Source organism: Mrakia frigida (assembly GCF_051309035.1).
Source record: "Mrakia frigida strain ATCC 22029 unplaced genomic scaffold BDY24scaffold_33, whole genome shotgun sequence".
Taxonomy (NCBI): domain Eukaryota; kingdom Fungi; phylum Basidiomycota; class Tremellomycetes; order Cystofilobasidiales; family Mrakiaceae; genus Mrakia; species Mrakia frigida.
In genome coordinates, this window is record NW_027481248.1 from 76,788 (window position 1) to 91,689 (window position 14,902).

At 54.0% G+C, this 14,902-nt stretch overlaps 4 protein-coding genes across 4 annotated transcripts; 2 read left to right on the plus strand and 2 right to left on the minus strand.

Moving 5' to 3' along the window:
• Positions 1-28: 28 nt before the first annotated feature.
• BDY24DRAFT_399666 (fungal specific transcription factor domain-containing protein) lies at positions 29-4,154 on the minus strand. Its single transcript, XM_076641861.1, has 16 exons — positions 3,806-4,154; positions 3,144-3,535; positions 2,727-3,037; positions 2,639-2,651; positions 2,336-2,512; positions 2,098-2,212; positions 1,876-1,999; positions 1,781-1,787; positions 1,656-1,704; positions 1,523-1,576; positions 1,348-1,447; positions 1,201-1,274; positions 797-1,125; positions 699-722; positions 504-616; positions 29-422 (listed from the first exon to the last, which is right to left on the minus strand). Exons 1-16 carry the CDS (start codon positions 4,088-4,090, stop codon positions 175-177), a joined length of 2,415 nt encoding a protein of 804 aa, XP_076493576.1. The 5' UTR covers positions 4,091-4,154; the 3' UTR covers positions 29-174.
• A 255-nt stretch (positions 4,155-4,409) lies between these two features.
• On the minus strand, positions 4,410-6,834 carry BDY24DRAFT_399671 (uncharacterized protein). Its single transcript, XM_076641862.1, has 5 exons — positions 6,778-6,834; positions 6,427-6,682; positions 5,151-6,064; positions 4,785-4,977; positions 4,410-4,667 (listed from the first exon to the last, which is right to left on the minus strand). The coding sequence occupies exons 1-4, from the start codon at positions 6,786-6,788 to the stop codon at positions 4,872-4,874; spliced, it is 1,287 nt and encodes a 428-aa protein (XP_076493577.1). The 5' UTR covers positions 6,789-6,834; the 3' UTR covers positions 4,410-4,667; positions 4,785-4,871.
• Positions 6,835-7,974: 1,140 nt separating this feature from the next.
• Positions 7,975-9,253, plus strand: BDY24DRAFT_399674 (YjbQ family protein). Its single transcript, XM_076641863.1, has 7 exons — positions 7,975-8,139; positions 8,347-8,370; positions 8,444-8,472; positions 8,577-8,730; positions 8,864-8,906; positions 9,021-9,075; positions 9,197-9,253. The coding sequence occupies exons 1-7, from the start codon at positions 8,035-8,037 to the stop codon at positions 9,204-9,206; spliced, it is 420 nt and encodes a 139-aa protein (XP_076493578.1). The 5' UTR covers positions 7,975-8,034; the 3' UTR covers positions 9,207-9,253.
• A 1,448-nt stretch (positions 9,254-10,701) lies between these two features.
• BDY24DRAFT_365734 (thiolase) lies at positions 10,702-13,601 on the plus strand. The gene is made up of 14 exons (XM_076637940.1): positions 10,702-10,912; positions 11,002-11,163; positions 11,290-11,477; positions 11,555-11,612; positions 11,677-11,743; positions 11,839-11,850; positions 11,939-12,027; positions 12,118-12,240; positions 12,331-12,469; positions 12,537-12,672; positions 12,802-12,830; positions 12,948-13,091; positions 13,215-13,324; positions 13,465-13,601. Exons 2-14 carry the CDS (start codon positions 11,071-11,073, stop codon positions 13,495-13,497), a joined length of 1,221 nt encoding a protein of 406 aa, XP_076493579.1. The 5' UTR covers positions 10,702-10,912; positions 11,002-11,070; the 3' UTR covers positions 13,498-13,601.
• The last annotated feature ends 1,301 nt before the right edge of the window (positions 13,602-14,902 follow it).

The window sequence follows — 14,902 nt, forward strand, 5'->3', positions numbered from 1 at the left end:
TCTCCCTCTCTCTACCTCTCCAACGAGCTCGAGAAATCATCAGTTTCATTGCCCAAGATCCATAAACTAAACCAAAACAAGCAACCCCTAAAAATATGGTGAAACGAAACCAAAAACAACGAGACAAAACTCCCTCAAACCCTCTCCCACGCACGCGTCGCCTCTCCCCCTCCCCTAGTGCCCTCCTCCTCCCCAAACCACATCGCTGAAGAACGAAGGCGGCAGATTATCCATCGGGTACGGAAGATCGAAAGGGTTGGACGAGGCTCCTCCTCCTCCTCCAGCTTGGGAAGGCATGTAGAACCCTGCCGACGGGTCCGACCCTCCTCCTGATCCTGATCCTCCTGGAGCGTCGATGGACATGGTGAGATGCGACGAGTCTCCCGATTGACCGGTGAAGCTGAGACCGATGTCGGCGGGAGCTAGGAGGCAAGAAATGTGGAAGTGTCAGCGGAGGGTTGAGAAAGACGAAAGGAAGAAGTGAGAGAGAGGGAAAGACGAACCCATCTCGAGAGATTTCTCGTCCCAAGGTGCTCCTGAACTCCAGTTGGGAGTGTCAACTTTCCCGTCTGTCCGAGAGGTCCATTCCCGAGCGAGCCAGGATTTGATCATCGCACTGCGAGTTCGAAGAGAAGGAGGAAGTCAGCGACGCGTTTTTGAACGAGAGGAGAGGGAAGGGAAAGGGAGGGTTGGCTCACGGATCTCGAGGGAAAAGAACGACACTGAAAAATAGTAGAAGGGAGCGATCAATTAGTGACGAGGTAGACTGAGTGAGGAATGAAGGGAGAAAACTGACGATGGTTCCTCCGCATCATAATCCGGATCGAAATCCTCAAACGCGTAACCTCGTTTCTTCTGCTCGATCGTTCTGATCACCCACCCGACCCCAGCCCAAAGTGCTGTGATCTGCTTCAGAGCTGAGACCGAAACGTCGAGTTTCGAATCTGCGAACGACCTCAGCAGCCTCGTCCCCGTTGGCGTCTTCGTCCCATCGAACACCGAACTCTGAGCGCTTCCTCCGTTCGAACTCGAGCTTGACATGCCGAGACCCATGCTGTCGACCTTTCTGCTGAGTTCCAAGGTGACTCGCTCGTCGAGGAAGGCCATGGCGGAGATGAAGATCAACTGTCGTCGAGGAGGAAACGAGTGGAAGTCAGGGAAGGGAAGAAGACGAGAGAAATGAGAGGAGACGCGACGAACCTGATCTGCGAAAGGGTTGGCGAGAATGGCGACTGGACCGGCTAGATCGGCGTAGGAGAGCATGTTGGCAAGAGCTGGAAGAAAGAAGAGGGAACGAGTGTCAGATCGAGTCAAAAGACGAAATTGTCCAGAAGATGGGCGACTCACTCCTCGCTGAACTCCGAGAAACCTCGACGTTCGGTTCGACGAGAACTTGGCCTCCGTGCGAGAAGTTTTGAAGGAGAGACGGGCGATGGAGAACGGTGATCTGTCGAACGAAGGAGAGCAGGTCGAATCAGCGACGGGTCAAGGGAAAGGACGGCGAAGAAGAAGAGGGACGTACGACGGAGTGGAAGAGAAGATGGAGGAGGAGGAAGCACGGCGAAAGGTTTTGATCCTGAGGGAGACGAAAGAGACAATCAGCCTTGGGAGAGGAAGGGAGAGGAGGGAGGGAAACGAGACGCAACGCGACGAACCCTGTAAAGCTTGAAGGACTGAACCGAGAAGTGAAGGACGGGGTCCATGCTGTTGAAAAGACAAAAAAGGTAGAAGAGATCAGTCGAAAGTACACGAAGAAGAGAAAGATGAGAGGAAGACGCACGAAGAGTCTGCAAAAACAGAGACAAGCAGCAGCGAATTCGATCAGCTCGACTGACCTTCCCTCCTGCCTTCCTGCCAGCACTCGAATCCACTCACAGAAAGCAATCATATTCGACTGAAGTCTCTCCACCCTCACCCTCGACTTCAGATCCGTGTTTCCTCCAGGAGCGTTCAGCGAGTCCGAGATCAGTCCACGGTGACGAGTGATGTAGATGAGGGCCTGTGAGAAGCAAAGTTTAGGTCAGAAAGGACGGAAAACATTTTTGAGATATTCGAGGGGAAGGAGGAAGGCGAGATACGACGCGTCGGAGGACTCACAGGCCAAGGGTGAGGTGCTCTCGGAGCTCCTTCTGCTGGAGGGTTGAGCAGGTCGCAGTCCTCGATCGTCGGTAAGGCGACGTCGATTTCGTTCTCTGCTATGGTAGCTTTTCGTCTGCGAGTCGAGTCGAAAGGAAGGTCGAACAGTCAGCTCGACGCGTCGAATCTGGTTTCGAAAACGCGTCCAAGCGAGCGCATAGCCAATCGAAAAGGATACGACGAGAAAAGAAGCACTCACCCGACACCCCAAGAAATGAACCTATCCATCAGGAAGACACTCCAGAACAGCAACCTCCTCCTGGCGATCTCCTCCCTCTGACTCTCGTTGTTGGGTCCTCCTTCTCCACGAGGTGCGAGCGAGATCTCGTGCTGCATTCCTAGGTCCTGGACAACTCGAATGGCCATGCCGGTAAACCTACAAAGACATCGAAAGAGAGGGAAAGAGGGAAGAGAAGGAGAGGAGCGAGGGAGTCAGCGACGTCGGGTCGAGTTTCGACGAAGTAGAATCGAGCTCGAGACACGAGAGGTTCTGGGAACTCACATGAAGTGACCACCTGTAGAAGACGAGCCGAGGAACAGATCATCAGCAAAAGTCTATCGCGTCGAAGAACCTCAAAACTCGCACTCACTATCCCTCCCTCCTCCAAACTCATTCCAACTCAGCAACACCAACGCCGTACACGTCTCCTCCGTCGGGAAGCTCAACAGGGGTACCAGCAGATATTTTGCCTGCTCCTCGAACGGGATAGCCGACTCGTAGAGTCTCGACGGATGGGATCGCAGCGGGACGAGGAGCGGATGGTTGGAGAACCTCGAGGCCAGCGCGCAGATGCAGTTGGCGAGGAGAGCAGGGAGGGTTCGGGAGCGGTGTTGTTCGAGGATGCGACGTTTGGAGAGGAAAGGGTAGTGGGAGGAGAGGTTGATCCAGAAGACGTCGAGGCTGCCAAGGATCGAATGGGGAAAGGGAGAGAGGGAGAGAGGAGAGAGAGGGTTAGCTGAGGGTCGAGGGTTTCAGTGAGAACGAAAGATAGAGACGGTGAACTAACAGCTCCTCAAACAACTCATCAACAGGAAAAGCTTTATGCCTCCCCGTCTTGAACAACGCGTCTCGATGGCTCGTCCGCCTGCTCTCCTCCGCTGTCCTTCCCGGCGAATCTCCAGCTTGACTCGAGCTCCTCCTGTCCTCTGAACTCGGCCGTCCACCTCCTGCATGGTTCGAACCGTAAGGAGGTTGGTGGTACTGCTGTTGTTGTTGAGGGTTCTCGTACATGGGGTGGGAAGCGGAAGCGGAGGCGGAGGAGGAGGAGGAGGAGAGGGTTCGTTGGAGGTTGGAGGAAGGGGAGGTGATGTTGTTGGAGGGTCCATCTTGAGAAGGTTCTGAAGCTCGAAGCTCAACTTTGACTCTACGGAGACCTGGGGTGTAGGCTGTTGGACCGAACTGGGAGAGGAGGGCAAGACGAAGGGGAGAGAGGGAGCGGGGTCAGCTTCGTCGATGAGCTTCGTTTCTTTGTTCGTTCCTTCCCTCTTTCGACTCGGCACCCTCCACGAAAGCGAGAGGGATGAAGTATTTTCCTCCTTCCATCTTGCCACCCATATAGAAGCCCCTATATCGAACCTCGAGCTCCCGAAACGAGCGAGCGGTCCATCGTTTCGCATCAACCTCCTCCTCCCTCCCTCCCCTTCGCCTTCCCTCCTCGTTTGAACTCACCCATCGAAAGAACGGGACCTGCAAACTCGATCTCGCAAACGGAGTCCTATCGCCATCGCCACCCTCATCCCCTTCAACCTCAGCTCTGATCCTCCCACCTCCACCTCCTCCTCCTGGCTCGTCAAACAGGAAGTTCGGGAAGAGCTCATCTTGACTTCCTCCGCTCGTGTCTCGATACGAATCAGCTCCTCCTTGACCTTGAGCTTGTCCTGCTAGAAGAGCTTCGAGATGACGTTGCAAATCCCACGGTAGAGCGGTGGACTGGTCGAAGTCGAAGTTGGCCATGGCTTTGGTGGGGGGGGTGATGGAAGTTGGGGAGGGAGGGAAGGGAGGGGAAGCGAGAGCGTCGTCGGACCGCGTTTCGTTTTCGGGTTGTTTGTGAGATTTTGGGCTTGTTTTCTTTTGAAGATGGGGGAAGAAAAAAATGTCTAAGGAGAGATAGAACTGCCTAATGAAAAGCTGTCGGTCGAGAGGGTCGTTTGATGAAGGACGAGTGAGGAGTGTGGTACAAAGAGAGAAAACCAAGATCTCACGACCTCTTCCCTCTTCGAACGCGTTCTGATCTTTCGACCTCTCAGAGTCAGTCCCACCGGGTTGAAAAAGTGCGAGGTACAAGCATGCGTATCACCGCTGAAGATCAAACTAAATCTCGTCCCAAATAGAACGCCTAGACTACTCTATCGACCACTGTTCTCCTCCTCCTCTCGATCCCTCTCCCCAACCCTCCAATCGGTTGCGAAAGTCGCTCGACGACGCGTAGGGTTTTTGTTAGATCCGGGAAGGTGTTGGACGACGCTGATGAGGTAAGTTGTTGTGGAAGGGACTGGAGGTCGCAGTATCGTTGGAGTAGCGGAGGGTCGGACTGAACGACGAGAAACAAACGAAGGGAAGAAGGTCAGTTCTCCAGCGAGAAAGATCCAAGGCCCGAAAGAGAAAGAACCCAAACTCAGAACGTGCAGAAGAACGAACGACGACTCACAGCATCTCACAAGCGATCAACGTTCTCAACCCTCGATAGGACGCGTCGAGTCCGTCCTTGAGAGACGCGACGTTCTCCGTCCCCTCCTCACCAAGCATCGCCCAACCCCGATCCCGATCCAGACCCACCAGCAGCGGGAGGAGGAGGAGACAACGAGATCGAGATCTGAGGAACTCGTCTACGTCTCTCTTGTCTGCAAAACCAAAAACGAACGAGGAGGAAGGACTCGGAAGTCAGCTCTCACTCTCTCCCACTCCTGCACGTCTCTCTCCCCTCTCCATCCTTCTGTCTCTTCTCCTCCTCCAAGTCCATCCCCAGAAAACAACCCAAGCGAACGAACACACACACACACACGCTCACACTCACCTAGCCCTCAACCTCTCTTCCTCCTCTTCCATCTGCTCCTCCCAGTCCCACTCCCACTCCTCCCTCTCCACCTGCCTGCTCCCCAACCTCCCACCCACCGGTCCTGCCCGGACCCTACTGCCGTATCTCCTCTCCTCCTCGTCCTCCTCGTCAAACTCACTCTCGCTCTCCTCTCCTCCTCCGTAGTGAACCCCCCTCGACGACGCCGACGCCAATCCCAACGCCCTCGCGTCGAGGATAGGGAACTCTACTCCGGAGAGCCACCTTCCCGAACTGGGATCGTCGTCCTCGCGGCCTGCGTGGCCGCGAGCGTAGTAAGCGTTGGGCGTCAAGGTGTAGATACGGTTGACGTCTTGAGGAGGAGGAGGGTGCTGCTGCGGCTGGCTTCGGAGGTAGTGTTCTTGTCGGAAGGCTCGGTAGGATTCGAGTCGTTCGGGCGAGATGTGGAGTTCGTGAGCTGGTTGCCAGGGTGGGGAGAGAGGAGGTTGAGCGTCTTCGGGGAGGTTGGGGTGGTTGGAGGACGAGGAGGAGGAAGAGGAAGCAAGAGGAGGGCCGAGAGGTTGGATGGTGTCGGAGGAGGAGGAGGACGCGACGGCGTTGGACGTTGAAGTGGAAGCTAACGGAGGAGCAGAGTCGAGGACTGTGTTGCTGGTAGAAGGAGGAGGAGGAGGGGAGGGAGAGAAGCTTGGGACGGCAAACTCGTAGGTCGGCGAGTGGGTTGAAAAGTGAGGTCGGGTTCGTCGAGAAGGATGGAAGGGACCACCTAGACGAGTGACGAGCTCTGCTGCTGTTGTTGGAGGATAGGAGGAGGAACCTGAGCGAGGTTGAGGGAGGAGGGAGCGAGGTCGTGAGGAGGAAGGACGAGCGAGGAGGGATGGGTTGGGAGGTGGTGGTCGACGTTTGAGACGGATGTGCTGTGGAAGAGAAGAGAGGGAAGGGTAAAGTGTCAGTGGAAGGGCTTGTGGAAAAGCAAGAGGAGAGCAAGCAGGTCGCTGGGGAGGAAGGGAGGAGAGCGGAGGTGACGTCGAGGAGCGAGGAAACAAGCTCTCCATCCATCGCTGCTCTCGCTCCTCTGCTGAGCAGATACAGCAAAGAAAAGCAGCTGGTGTAGATGCTAGCGCTTCCGGCCACTCTACTCGATCTCTATAGAAATATTAAAGAGAACGAAACGAGTTGCCCTCCAAGCTCCTCCGGTCGTCGCCGTCTCGACCTCCTTCGCCTCCCCTCTCCCTCCCATCCAACCAAACCCAGAGAGCAACCAAACCACTGCACTCACCCTAACCAACGCCGAAACCAAAGCCTTCGCTCTCTCATCCTCCACGTCCAAATCCTCGGAAAGCTCAGCGAGAAGTCCGCCTCCAAGGCCTCCTTCCACTCGCTTCCTCTTCCTGCTGCTGCTGCTCCCTCGGACGTTGTTGGCCAGTTCAGACGAGATCCGATCTGCTTCCTCTCGATTCAGCAGGGTTTCGGACGCGTCGTGGATCATGAGGAGGAGCTTGGAGGAGAGCGTGGAGGAGTGGGAGGAGGGAGTCCTGCAAGGAAGGAGGGGAGGCGAGAGAGAGAGGTCAGTTTGGATTCGTTTCGTTCGCGACGTTCGATAGAAAGCACTGAAAGAGTTGCGGCTCACGGTTTTCCCATTTTAGAGTGGTATAGAATCTGTTCTGCTGATTGGGGTTGGGTGAGGGTTGGGAGGGAGTCAAGTCGAGGCTGTTCTCGTGTTTCGTCTCGTTTTCTTTTCATTTTGGATCTGGAAGCTCTCTCTTCTCACCAACTCCATCCCTCCTTCCTCCTCCCTTTCTCAGCTTAAGATGCCTCGTCCTCCCTCTTCTCGACTTCACACTCGAGAGGATCGTCCAGCAAAACAAGCTCTTTCGTTCAATCCACCCAGTTGGATCGAAACGAAGAGCTTTCGCCTGTTTGGGACGAAGCTCCTTCCCTCCTCCTCCCATCCCTCCCATCTTCTCCCTCCCTCCTCTCCCTCTCCTTCTCGTATACAAACCCGAACACCACTCGCCCTTGCCTGGAACCCCGTCCATTCTTCGGAATATCTATGACGCTGGGAACTCCAACTAGCGATTCTCTGTGGAAGACCAACGATTCCCTCTTGCCGACAAACTCGAGGGAGTACCGTCCTCCTACGACTTTGATGTCAGTCCTTCTCCTCTTCTGTCATTCCAAGGCTTTGTTCGTCTTCCCTAGGGAGAAGTGCGGGTCGGGGTTGGAAGGTTGAGGGACTGGAGGAACGTAGCTTTCTCCACGCTCGCTTGCATCGTTCTTTTCCATCGATCTCTGCGAGTACTAAAGAATGCTGGCATTTCTTCTTACCCCTGCTTTTTTTTGTTTGTTTTTTGGGAGATGACAATGATGCTGTCGTCTTTGAATATCTGTCTCGGCTTGTTGTGGAAAGAGAGAGAGAGAGAAGAGAGCAGGGAGGTCGAGCTGTTTCGTTCAGCCCTCGAGCTCTCTTGAGGCTTGCTACGTTCTACTCGCACATCTTCAGAAGTGAAGATGTTGATCTGGAACCTACAAATGCTCAAACGGACGATACGATTCCTTCTTGCGAACGAGATGGAGGAGAAACTTCATGAACTTGAACGCGCGAAGAGGAGAACGAACGGAGAAGGAAGCGAGCTCGACGAGTCGCCTCCCCCCCTCAGCAGCTTTTTCTCTCCTCCCTTTGTACCACAAGCCTATACTTCAGAGCTACCATCTTATTGAGCTCTCTCTTTTCGGTTTACTGCAAAAAAAAAAAAAAAATGTGTTCCCCCTCCAAAATCAAGCGACGATGATGACCTCACCTCCTCTCCTCCCTTCCTTTTTGCTCCCAACTCTCACCCTCCCCCCAAACCCACCCAGACTCGCCTCAACAACAGAACCGACAACTATGGGCTTCCAGAAAACCTTCCAACTCTCCCGTCGCGCCAAAGGAGCTCATCTCGTTACGGACGAAGTCGAGCAGGCTCTCGGAGATGGGCTGAGGGGAATCAAGGTCAGCTCGTCGTTCCTTCTCGTCCACCTTTCTCTCGCTTGGTCTGAGGGGCTCAGTGGAAAGCTCGTTGGAGATGAACGCTTGATCTCACGACTCAAAACTCCAGGTTGAGATGAAGCGAGCCGAAGGACGCACCAACGAGGGGAACGGAGGAAGGAAAGAAAACGAAGCTCACCTCATTCGCCTTCCCTTTTTCTCCTTCAACAGATCGGCATGCTCTTCCTCTTCATCGTGAGCTTTCCTCGCCTTCATCTACGCTCTCTCAACGCTCCCTCTGACCGTCTCACGTCTCTTCAACCTTTAGAAACACACCTCCGCGGGACTCACGATAAAGTCAGCTCAAGCTCAGCTCTCTCCTCCCTCCCCTCCCTCCCTCCTCAACCTGACCCCTCTCCCTTCCCTTTCCTTCCCCCACCCACTCACCCATCCTCTCTCAGCGAGAACTACGACCCCGACGTCCGAAAGGACATGACCATGGCTCTCGATCGAATGGTCCCTGAGAGCTTGCCCTGGAAGCATACTGATGAGGGACCCGACGATTCAGTCAGTCATACCAAGACGGCGTTGGTGGGGAACACGATTAGTCTGCCGGTGAGTTCAGAGAGAGGGCTGTTTGGACTTGGGTTGAGGTAGGGGGAGGGGAGGTGGGAGGTGGGAGGAGAGGGAGAGGGACGACGAGAACTCGAGCTCACTCGTTTTGGGGTTTCGTTCTTGGGGAAAACAGATCACGAATGGGAGGTTGAACTTGGGGACGTGGCAGGGGATCTGTGAGTTCTCTATTCGTTGGCTGATCTTTTGACGTTCTGCGTCGTGTTGAGCGAAGGGGACGAGACGCGAATCGACGTTGATCCGTTTCGTTTGTTTTGGTTCGATAACGACAGACCTGATGGAGTTTAGGCATTTGGCTCATACGAGGACTGTTGTCGCTACCGTTCTGTGAGTTCCTTGGCTCGTTCTTTCAGCAAAATCGAGGCAGGGAGGAGGGAGAGAGACGAGACGATGTCGAGAGAGCTGTCTGACTCTCTTCTTTCTTTCTTTTCGTGCGCTGATTCCACAGGGGAGAGTAGATCTAGAAGCTTTCGAATATGATGTAGCTCTAGGCTTCAGTTCTGTCTTTCCAAAGACGCTGTCTTGAAAAGGAAGAAACCATCGGTTCGTCGCGACGCGACGCTCTTCAAAGACGAAGCGAGGACTCTTTCCTCTTTCTCAGGCCGGAGCCCTCACTGCTGGGAAAGGAGTTGCAATGCACGAGACTGTATCTATCAACTCGAGAAAAGAGTCACGCAACCATGCTTTGGGGAACTGCTGCCCATCTTAACCGTGCCGCTCGATTCTCACCTTTACTCGTCAGAACCGCAACGAAGTCAAGAGAAGGACAAGTACGATACAGCAAATTCCAGGCAAGCTCAGGAGTTATGGCTACAAAGAGATACAAATGAACGAAATGAAGCAGAGACACAAGAACTGATCCCGCTAGTCCAGTCGTGGCTCCCGTACGCTTCCAACGTTTTGTATGCAAGAGTTGAAAATTCGAGAACAGTCGTGGATCAGTTTGATTCCACTCTATAGACTCTTCGATTGCGAAAGGGCGAAACTCGGAGCTGAGAGTGAAGCGAAGACAGCAACATGGACGCGTCTCTCACTTTTCCGATCTTCACTCTACACCCCTGGTCGATATGCCCCTCCCATCTTGCTAGTCATCTAACGAAGAACAACTCTCATACCTCTTTGCAGAGCATCAAACTCTGCCAGAACGTTACAGAAGGTGAGATCTGGGAAGCGGCGGAGTGGACGGAGAAAGATGCATTCGCTGTCGGGGATGAAAGCAAGCCAAAATCCCCAACCCAACGCCAGCATCCTCCCTTTCGAACTACGCCTTTCTAGATACGCTAAAAGTTGGTGCGAGTGGGAGGGGATGCGCTGGTGAAGGAGAAGGGAAGAAGGGAGAGCGAGCGAGAGAGGGAAAGTTGTCGTTCATCCTACGCGATTTGAGCTCCTTCTACCGAAGGGATCGAGCTCCTGCTGGAAAAGAAGGAAAGATACGGGGTCCTTTCAAAGAGGGAGAAGTAGCACACGAGAGATGGAGGAACGTGGACATGGATGGAAGGGAGAGGGACGGGAGGCGAGGCGAGGAGAGAGGGAGGGAGGGAGGGAGATGAACGAAGCAATGGAAAGAAGAAAAATGAAACAACGCCAGCAAGACCACCTTCGGAAAACCTTGTTCCTCGTGAAGAGAACGAGGCGAGTTCAGCGTCGGGAGAGCCCTGCTGGTGAAGCGGAGAGAGGAAGGAGGGAGAAAAGGAAAGGTGGAGCGAGCCACTCGAGTGCTACATGCTTCTTTCCTTTCCTGCTTCTGTTTCTCGTTCCCTTCGGTCCTCGCCTCTTGTCACTTCTGAGATGAGAAGGAAAGGAAGTGGGGTAAACGAGGGAAGAGAGAGACGAAAGAGGTCCCAAGGACTGAGGTCGTGGTTGGGGAGAAGAAAGGAAAGGGAGAAGAGGCGAGCAGGTGATTTGGGTCGCGCTGCTTCCATTTTCGCCGCGTATCTCAGCCCTCTCTCGTCTCGACCGACAGCCGAGGTACAGGATTTAATACAAAGAGCTCGATACAACAGTGGTGATGAAACATGTGAGCATCTCCTTGGATCTCTTCGAAAGCTCAGACGGCAACACGGCGAGGTCTATCCGGTCCCCTTCTCGCTTTGACATTTCCCGAGTTCCCTTCCTCTTTCGCTTTCTAACCATCAACCACCACAAACCCCCTTCTCCCTTCTAAGTGAGCATCTTCTCTATCCTCTCATCCCGACCCACTTCTCAGAAAGATACTGACATGTCTCGTCGCTTGCTCTCATCGCTTCTCCCCAGACACCTTCCTCCCTCCCCACATCACCACCCTCCCACTCCTCCCTCCTTCTTCCTTCCTTCTTTTCCAACATGGCTCCCAACTCTCAAGCTAGGAACAAGATCCTCCAAAAGAACGACGAAGACGTCGTCATCGTTTCAGCAGTTCGAACTGCTATCACCAGGGTAAGCTCCTTCACTCTCAAACGAGGGAAGGAAGGAAGGGGAGGGCTGAACCCGGGAACGAGCTTAAGCTGACCTTCCTTCCCCTTTTTCCCTCTTCTCTTTTTCGTCTTCAACCCTCGCTCTCAGGCCAAGAAGGGAGGCTTCAAGGACTGCTTGCCTGAAGATCTTCTCACTGCCGTCCTCAAGGCTACCCTCGACCGATCCAAGATCGACCCTGCCCTCATCGAGGACGTCGCCGTTGGAAACGTCCTTCCTCCCGGAGGAGGAGCCAACGTCGCTAGAGCCGCTCAGCTCAAGTCTGGTATCCCTCACACGTGAGTTCATCTCGTCCTTCTATCAAGTAGACGTCTTCAAGCTGACCCGTTTTCTCTTCGTTTGGAATCTCGTTCAGTGCCGCTCTCTGCACCGTCAACAGGCAGTGCTCTTCGTCCCTTCAGACCATCGCTCAGGTGCGTCGTTTCCCCTCTTTTTCTTCTTCGAAGGGCTAGAGCTGACTTTGAGCTTGCCTTATAGATCGCCAACGCTATCGCTGCTGGTCAGATTGACATCGGAATCGGAGCTGGAGTTGAGCACATGACTGGTGCGTCGTTGAGCTCTTTTTTTGCCTCTCTTTTTTTCGATAGAGACCCCCTTCTCGCACACACTGACCTCTCATCGCTCTCTTATTGTCCACAGCTCACTACGGAGGTGAGTCTGTCTTCTGAGTCGTCGTCATTCGCCATTGAACGAGCTCAAGCTGACCTTCATCTCCTCCCTCTTCCTTTCGTCTTCTCAGCTGGAGTCTTCCCTCCCCGAATGTCTGAGGAGGTCTTCTCCATCCAGGAGGCTCAGGATATTCTCATCCCCATGGGAATCACTTCCGAGGTGAGTCTTTCCTTCTATCTTTCAGTCTCTCGACCTCCCGTTCCTCGGAGATCGTCGCTGATCCCTCTGCTCTACTCCTTCCCCCTCTAGAACGTCGCCAAGCAGTTCGGTATCACGCGAGAGGTCCAGGATCGATTCGCTGCTCGATCCTTCGAGAAGGCTGGAAACGCTCAGAAGGAGGGAAGGTTCAAGTCCGAGATCGTTCCCGTCACCGTTCGTCTTTTCCCTCTCTCTCCTTTTCTCAAAGTTGAAGTTTTCGTTCCTACGAGCTGACCTTCGCTTCGCATTTTCTATCGCTTCTAGGTCCAGCAAATCGATCCCAAGACCGAGGAGTCCAAGACCGTCGTCGTCGACGCTGACGATGGTATCCGAGCCGGAACCACCTTCGAGTCCCTCTCCAAGCTCAAGCCTGCTTTCTCCAAGGATGGAACTACCCACGCTGGTGAGCTCGAGACCTAACCTTTCTTTGTTGCTCAGGAGCTGACCTCGCCTCACTTTGCTCTTCACAGGAAACGCGTCCCAGGTCTCCGACGGAGCCGCCGCTGTTCTCCTCGTTCGAAGGAGCGTCGCCGTCAAGCTTGGTCTTCCCATCCTCGGAAAGTTCGTCACCTGTGCCTACGCTGGAGTTCCTCCCAAGATCATGGGGTAAGTTCGAGCTTTCCTTTCCTTCTCTCGTCGCGTCTTCCGAGTCGAGCTCTCGTCGTCTTCTCCTTCTCATTCTCATTCCTTTTGCTGACTATCTCCACACCTCTTCTCTGTTCTTCGTACCTTTAGTATCGGACCCGCTGTTGCCATCCCCAAGGGTTCGTTCGACCATTCTTTCTTCTTTGACCTGAGCTCGACGCGTCGTCGCCTTCCCCTTCCTTCGTCTTCTTTTTTACTGACCTTTCCTCCCCTCCTGCCTTTCTTCACCCCTTCAGTCCTCAAGCTCGCTGGCCTCACCGTCGAGGACGTCGACTTCTGGGAGATCAACGAGGCTTTCGCTTCCCAGGCCGTCTACTCCGTCAAGAAGCTCGGCATTGATTTCGAGAAGGTCAACATCAACGGAGGTGCTATCGCCCTTGGTGAGTCGCTGTTTTCTTCCCTTCCCCCTCCCTCTCGCCCCCAACGTCGTATCCTATCGATCACGACTCTCGAATCGAATCGAATCACTCGCTGACTCCCCTCGTCTCGTTCTCCCTTCACAGGTCACCCCCTCGGAGCCACCGGAGCTCGTCAGGTCGCTACCGGTCTCGCCATCGGAAAGCAGACCGGCGGAAAGATCTTCGTTACCTCCATGTGTGTTGGAAGTGGTATGGTGAGTCTTCTTGTCTTCTCTCTCGTCTCCTTCGACTCTCCCTTTCGACCACCGCAATCCTCCGACCCCCCTCTCTCTCTTCCTCCCTTCTACCGCTTCCGAACCCTCAACTGACCCTTCCCTTGTTTCCTCACTCCCAGGGTCTCGCCGGAATGTTCGTCAACGAGCAGTAGTTTTGCCTCGCCGCCCGCCTTTGCTTCGTTCGACGCGACTCGCTTTCGTTTTTTCACTTGACTTGACCTTTTACGATCTTGATGTATTCTCTTTTCCACTCCACCTCCTCTCTGCCTATCTTCTTCCCACTCTATTCTCTGATATATATAATAATACAAAAATCAGAGAAGAGAAGCGCAAGAGCGGAGGCAGAACCTGCACCCTTCGAAATCGTCCTTGCGTCAGCTCCCCCTCTTTTCTCTCTTTTTGCCACCAACCACACCTTGTCGTCCCTCCTTCTCTTTCTTTTCTTCCTGTTCAACCCTGGCTCGCTCCTTTCAGTTTCTCGCACAACGAGTAGAGAGGCTAGTAGGAGCGACGGGGATGCCAGTTGAGGAATCCAAAACGAGAAGAAGAAGAACGGCTCTCTCTTGCTCTCCTTCTTTCTTCTCTTTCTCTTTCTCTTACGGTTCCTCTCCTTTCTTATAGTGAAGCCCAAGTCACTGCTCCTTCACCTTCATTGGATACACCAACGGAGAGGGAGATGTGAGAGAGTTTGACAGGGGGATGAGCTTCAAGAAGCGAGAGGAGTCAGCGAGTCAGCGAGTGGAGCCGATTCGGTTCCATCGCAGGTCTTGTTTCTTCTCATGGTTCTGCTGCAGCACTGCTGTAGTCTTTTCTTTGGCTTTCCTCTTACCGCTCTCTTCTGTCTCGATACTGCGAGCCATCGATGAGAGCGATGGGACGAATCGAAGAAATTGAAACGAGTCGTGCGCCTTCGATAGTTCAGCTGCTTCCTCATGATCTCTCTGTCTTTCTTCATGTATTTTTTTCTTCAGCTTCTTCTCCCTCGCTCCTAACCTTCTCTCGATGCATCGTTCGAAGAGGGAAGGAGCGAGGTGCGAGAGCGGGCGAAGAATCGAACGAGGCGTCGAACCGTCTTCGACAGCTCGTCCTATACCCTCCGTTTGCGTTTTATGCTTCTTCCTTTCTTGATCCTCCAAGTTCTCGCTCCACTTCCTCCGAGAACTGAGGTTAAATGGAGCGAAGGATGCGGAGGACCAAGAATCGAACGCGTCGAGGCTCGAGTTGGAAGGCTTCACGACTCTGCCCGTTTACGACACTCTCTCTTCCACGGTTCCTCTCTTTATTGAACTTCTTCTCCTTCTCTAACGTCTCCCAACGCTCCCGATCTTCTTCTGGAAGAAGGACGGAAGCGATGGGAGGGAGGGGACAAGGAGTCGGGGAACGGACTTCGCACTTTGCGTCTGCGAACCACGACAATCCACTTTCTTGCGCCCTAGCCGTCTTTTCTCCTCAAATCAGGACGGCACGGCTGGTCGTGAAAGGAAGTAGAGGTTGTCGTGCCTCGTAGAGTTGATCGAGTCTTGCTTTTCCTTCCCCTGCGTCGGACTTGGGATGTCG

Coding starts and splice junctions, on each gene's coding strand:
- BDY24DRAFT_399671 (XM_076641862.1), bottom strand. Junction 6,065..6,426: donor TGGTTTCGGCGTTGGTTAGG/GTGAGTGCAGTG, acceptor TCTCTTCCACAG/CACATCCGTCTCAAACGTCG. Junction 4,978..5,150: donor GAAGAGAGGTTGAGGGCTAG/GTGAGTGTGAGC, acceptor TTGGTTTTGCAG/ACAAGAGAGACGTAGACGAG.
- BDY24DRAFT_399666 (XM_076641861.1), bottom strand. CDS start 4,090: ATGGCCAACTTCGACTTCGACCAGTCCACCGCTCTACCGTGGGATTTG. Junction 1,275..1,347: donor TTCTCGGAGTTCAGCGAGGA/GTGAGTCGCCCA, acceptor TCTTTCTTCCAG/CTCTTGCCAACATGCTCTCC. Junction 423..503: donor CGAGAAATCTCTCGAGATGG/GTTCGTCTTTCC, acceptor CTTGCCTCCTAG/CTCCCGCCGACATCGGTCTC.
- BDY24DRAFT_399674 (XM_076641863.1), top strand. CDS start 8,035: ATGGGCTTCCAGAAAACCTTCCAACTCTCCCGTCGCGCCAAAGGAGCT. Junction 8,473..8,576: donor TCCGCGGGACTCACGATAAA/GTCAGCTCAAGC, acceptor ATCCTCTCTCAG/CGAGAACTACGACCCCGACG. Junction 8,907..9,020: donor GGGGACGTGGCAGGGGATCT/GTGAGTTCTCTA, acceptor CGATAACGACAG/ACCTGATGGAGTTTAGGCAT.
- BDY24DRAFT_365734 (XM_076637940.1), top strand. CDS start 11,071: ATGGCTCCCAACTCTCAAGCTAGGAACAAGATCCTCCAAAAGAACGAC. Junction 12,028..12,117: donor CCATGGGAATCACTTCCGAG/GTGAGTCTTTCC, acceptor TTCCCCCTCTAG/AACGTCGCCAAGCAGTTCGG. Junction 13,325..13,464: donor TGTGTGTTGGAAGTGGTATG/GTGAGTCTTCTT, acceptor CCTCACTCCCAG/GGTCTCGCCGGAATGTTCGT.